This window comes from Mesoplodon bidens, assembly GCF_964165515.1.
Source record: "Mesoplodon bidens genome assembly, contig: HAP1_SCAFFOLD_608, whole genome shotgun sequence".
NCBI lineage: Eukaryota > Metazoa > Chordata > Mammalia > Artiodactyla > Ziphiidae > Mesoplodon > Mesoplodon bidens.
This window is the reverse complement of record NW_027672699.1, coordinates 218,938-224,166: the sequence shown is the minus strand read 5'-3', so window position 1 is coordinate 224,166 and position 5,229 is coordinate 218,938. Positions and strand designations below refer to the sequence as shown.

Below are 5,229 nucleotides of genomic sequence, written 5' to 3'. Positions count from 1 at the left end.
GCAGTGGCTGGGACAGGCTGGGGAAGGCAATGACTGCCCCTGACCATTCAGAATATTTTGCTCTATGTTCCTGTGTGTGTGTGTGTGACTGTGTGTGCGTGTGTGTGCGTGGTAGTGCAGAGATGAGCAGGATGAATGGGGGTAGAGTGCTTATCAGGTATAAAGTCTGCGTGGTAAAGTTCTTGTCACCCTGCCTGGACCTGGCTGACATTCAGTGTACGTAAGAGTGTATACAGAATTCTTGTTAGGGGTGTTTTATGAGACAGTAACTCATACACCCATGTACACTCTGATACAGCAAAAATATCACACACCCCACATATAACTTCCTTAGTAAACCACACACAGCACATGGAGGTATATACACGCATCCCTCCTATACTACGTTCTCATACAACCCATCTGTACCACAATCCTGTCCTCCAACACCAAACGCTGGAGATGAGATATGCATATAGACACACACACTATATATATAGGACACACAAACACACACTATATATATATATGTATCTCCTCAACTCTCGCACAAACACAGCTAACTTCAGCCATCGCTAAATACCTCTATAAGAACCAGTCACGTGTCATACACACCACACTTATAACACATTCTTGAGTAATGCCAGACCCGCTTTGTACAAACCACAGTAAACCACAGTGTCACTAACCCATGTCAGGGTTGCCAGAGAAAATATGGGCTATCCAGTTCAATTTGAATTCCAGATAAACAACAAGTAATTTTTCAGTATCAGTATGTCCCAAATATGGTATGGGCCATACTTACACTAAAAGTAAGTAAGACCAAATACTGCATGGGAACACTTACACTAAAAAATTATTCTGGGTTTATCTGAAACTGAAATTTAACTGGGTGCTCTGTATTTTTCTTTGCTTAGTCTGGTAACCCTTATATACTTACCACCAGCTCAGGTATTATATATTTATTGTATTTTGGTTTAGTCTGTGTCTTCCACTACTAGAATGTGCAGCGTTACCAAAGACTACAACAATGGAAGAGTGCCAGATACACAGGAGTAGCTGCTTACTGAATCTTGGTGAACGAATGAATGAACACACACCATAAATACAAGCCACACCATGTAATGAGGAAAAGTTACATGTCCCAGAATTCCTGACTTGTGAACAGAAACCATGCACACAAAGGCCACAGACACAGATAAGACACATCTGCACCGTGCTCCCCATGCCAACCCCACACTTACCACAGACTTAACTGATACACATCACTCACTCACTCTTCCCACATACTCACAGTCACCACCGAGGCCTACATTTCCAACAAGACAGTGACAGAGTAAGTACTGATTGGAATTAAATACTGGAGGATCCACTGGGAACCACACTCTCAACTGTGTGTATTCACTGCACCTGACACGTGTCACACACTCAGTAAATATTTGTGGACAGAGGACTGATGAACCCACCCTGAGCCTTTCATTCCTCCCTCAGGAATCTCGAAGTCACAAGAGGATCCCCCTCGGCTTGGATCCACTGTGGTGGCCCAAGGCTGCAGCCCAGGGCCAGGGGAGGTCTCCTCTGCCCCTAAACACTTCTCCTGTGCTTCTTCTCCGCGCAAGCTCATGTACGCCGGTAAGGGCGCGGGGCTCCTCAGGTGAGGGGTTGCTTGGCTGTGAGGCAGGAGGCACACAGATCCCAGGGAGGCTGAGAGGAAACCCAGGGTCATCAGAGGTGATGAGGGCTCTGTGGAGGAGCCTGGGCGGGATGGCTGAGCTGTTACGAGGGCGTGTATCCCAGCTGAGTCAGGGGTGGGGGGCGGGTGTGAATCCTGGTACTACCATGGTGGGGAAGTCAAGGAGCAGGGGCCGGAAAGGTCTGGACTTGAGGTGGAGGGAAGAGGGACCAGATTAAGCATCTTCAGAGAAAAATGTAGGGTTTCTCTTTGCCTTTGCTTCCAGAGAAGGACAGAGTTCTGCATCATACACCTCCAGCTTGAGAGCAGCACCATCCAGCTCAGGTCCACACAGCTCACACACACATGCGCCCTCCAGGCACAGCCCTTCTCCGTGCACACATGAACCCCAAGCACGTGATCCACAGTACTCTCCTCCTGCACCACAGCCCCATTCCACAAGGAATGCACCACCGATATTCCCAAACTCACACTCCTCGTCATACACGCATCCATACGCTTCCCTCACATACCACAGTCCTCACCACTGTACTCCACACCCGTGTATACAGACACCGCTCCAGTATCCCCCAACACGCAGATGAAAAGCCCACAGATGACACCAGATACACCACTGCCTCCTACGGCCAACAGACACCAAGCTCACGACATAGCTACGTCATGCAAATGTCCCTCTCTCGTCTACCACACCTGCTCCCTCAGCTTCCGGCAGGGCCCATGCATGTTATTATGATTTTAATTTCCTTTTTCAGGAATCCGGAGATCACATCGAGACACTGCCCAGCCTACCGCACCCCTAGCCCAGGTTCAGGAAAAAGGGGAGACCGCTCCCCCATCACACTGTGTCTCCTCCTCACCCTCTTCACCCTGTAAGAACGATCTGCACCCAGACAAACAGGAAAGGGGCATGAAAATATACTACATGCAGGTACAAGTGAACAAGGGTGTCGCTGTCTCCTGGAAGACAAAGAAACCCTTGGAGTTGCCTGAAAAGCAGCTGAGGATAGAAGAAGTGACCCTTCCTGAGGATGCGTGCGCAGTAGGCACTTACCCCTATGATGTGTCCACCGAAAACCTCCTGTCTGACAGTGAGCCCACTGGGGAGGACAAAGAGTATGAGGAAAGGGCAGCGCCAGGCAGCCCATCAGGGTCACCTGCCGTCGAGGAGAGACCCAGGGCCAAGACACCGGAGTGGATGGTGACCATGGAGACCGGCTTCAGGTGCATGGCCTGCTGCCGGGTCTTCCCCACCTTGGAGATCCTCCAGCAGCACGTGAAGTTTGGCATCCTGGAGGGCTTCAGCTGCCGTGTCTTTCATCTCACCATGGCCCAGCTGATGGGCAATGTGGAATCCGAGATCACCCCGAGGAGGAGGACGAGGAGGACGAGGAGGACGAGGAGGACGAGGAGGACGAGGAAGAGAAGGTAGAAGGCCCCAGCCCGAAGAGACCCCGCAGGCAGGCTCTTTTCTCTCTTTTGAGTTCCACACAGCAACTGAGATTCATGGGACAGAAGATCCTGGAGACGGTGTGGCCGTGGAAGAGGTAAGGCTTGAGGCTGGCAGTCTTCTGAGCCTATGTCACGAGGGCCCAGAGGAGTCTAAGGGAAGGGGCCGCACACATGTGCTGGTTGACCTAATGGCTCTGCAGTTGCATCAAATGGGACACACCCAGCACTAACAAAGGCATTGAGCTCTGTTGACGTAAACAAGAAGGTGGAGCCTTTTCCTAGGAGTTTTCTCAGGGTCTGCACGACGGACCTCAACTCTTAGAGGACGTACTGCCAGCAGCGCCTTCTCGGCAGAGCGAGCCAGGAGTGGTCTCCAGAGAGGACAGGGGCCCTGGCAGGACCAGACCTTTGAGGTCTGAGAGCCTTGGGCCTGAGCCGAGATCTCACCCGGACCACTGGACCTAGCCTTCTGTGACAAAGGGGAATATGAAAGAGAGTCACGTGGAAATGAGGTCCCCCGAGATATGGAAATGTTCCAGAACCTTCGTTGCGTGGTAGTTGATCTGGAGCCAAGCTCACTGTGGTGTGTGTGGCTCTGAGCATTAAGGCAACGCTGGAGGGTAACCCTGACCAGCAGAGCTTGGAGTGCTTCTTGTCTCTTCCTGTTCTACCTCAGTTGTTTTATCCCTTCCAGGGAGAAGAAAGCACCCTCGGGATAGTTGGTAGTAAACCAGGGTATATCCTCCCTCAAGGGGACCCGGCCTGCCCTTCATTCAAGATGCTCTGGAAATGGGAACTGACTCATGTTATCCAATTGGCTGAGGGAGCACAACTCCCATGTTGATTCCGGTCAGACATGTTCATCAGACCTAGAGCTTTTCTCCTGATTCAAATCAAGTAGGGTATTAGTAGAGTTCCCATTTATTTCAGCCCTAGAGATAGCACATGAGCAAATAAAAAATCTTTGTGTATCAAAGCATTCTAATGAGCCCTTTCATTTTGCTGTTCATTGTGAAAAACTCGCTCACTTTATCTCTGCCAATGAAGTGTTTCCACTTGACCAATGATGCCCCACGATCCCATTAGCCTCACTGAATTTAGGGAGCCCATTATGATGACATCATTTCCCTCTCATTCTTGGCCTGCAGAGAAGAGCAGCTACAGAGCATTCCAAGACTGCTAACGCTCCCCTCACCAATACGTTTCTTAAACCTCTGGCAAAGGAAGTGTCCTCTGAGCCCTCCCAGGGCACATAGGGGGTTTGGGTGAGCAGATCTTATGTGATAAATCCACTCCAGTGGTCTGGCATTCCTATGCCTTTGTAAACCTTCTACAGTGGTGGTTCTCAGCTGGGGACACTTTTGGTCCCCCCTCCCAGGAAATATGTGGCAGTGTCTTGAGACTTTTATTTTATTTTATTTTTTTTTTGTGGTACGCGGGCCTCTCACTGTTGTGGCCTCTCCCGTTGTGGAGCACAAGCTCCAGACGCACAGGCTCAGTGGCCGTGGCTCACGGGCCTAGCCGCTCCACGGCATGTGGGATCTTCCCGGGCCCTGGCACGAACCCATGTCCCCTGCATCGGCAGGCGGACTCTCAACCACTGCGCCACCAGGGAAGCCCCTTGAGACTTTTTTCTTTAAGGAGCTGTGTTATGAATGAGCCCCACGTGGCTGGTGCACACGGATGTATCAAGGCACTTTTTTTTTTTTTTTTTTTGGTACGCGGGCCTCTCACTGTTGTGGCCTCTCCCGTTGCGGAGCACAGGCTCCGGACGCGCAGGCTCAGCGGCCATGGCTCACGGGCCCAGCTGCCCCGCGGCATGTGGGGTCTTCCCGGACCGGGGCACAAACCCGTGTCCCCTGCATCGGCAGGCGGACTCTCAATCACTGCGCCACCAGGGAGGCCCTCAAGGCACTTTTTATTGTTACAACTAGGGTGGCAGGGAAGAGTATGTGCCACTGGCCCATCTTACATTGCACAGGACAGCTCCCAACAACAAAGAGCTATCCAGTTCAAAATGTCAGTCATGCCAACGTCAAGAAATTTTGCTACAACATACTTAGAAAGTCCTGGCATTTTGACTTTAGCATACGCTAACTTTGGGTACA

At 51.0% G+C, this 5,229-nt stretch overlaps 1 protein-coding gene across 1 annotated transcript; it reads left to right on the top strand.

The window, feature by feature from the left end:
• Positions 1–1,470: 1,470 nt before the first annotated feature.
• Positions 1,471–4,561, top strand: LOC308609828 (protein FAM170A-like; the record flags this gene model as incomplete). Its single annotated transcript, XM_081259124.1, has 2 exons — positions 1,471–1,634; positions 2,433–4,561. Coding segments are annotated over 2 exons (833 nt in total), but the record flags the coding sequence as incomplete, so codon positions are not given.
• Between the last annotated feature and the right edge of the window lie 668 nt (positions 4,562–5,229).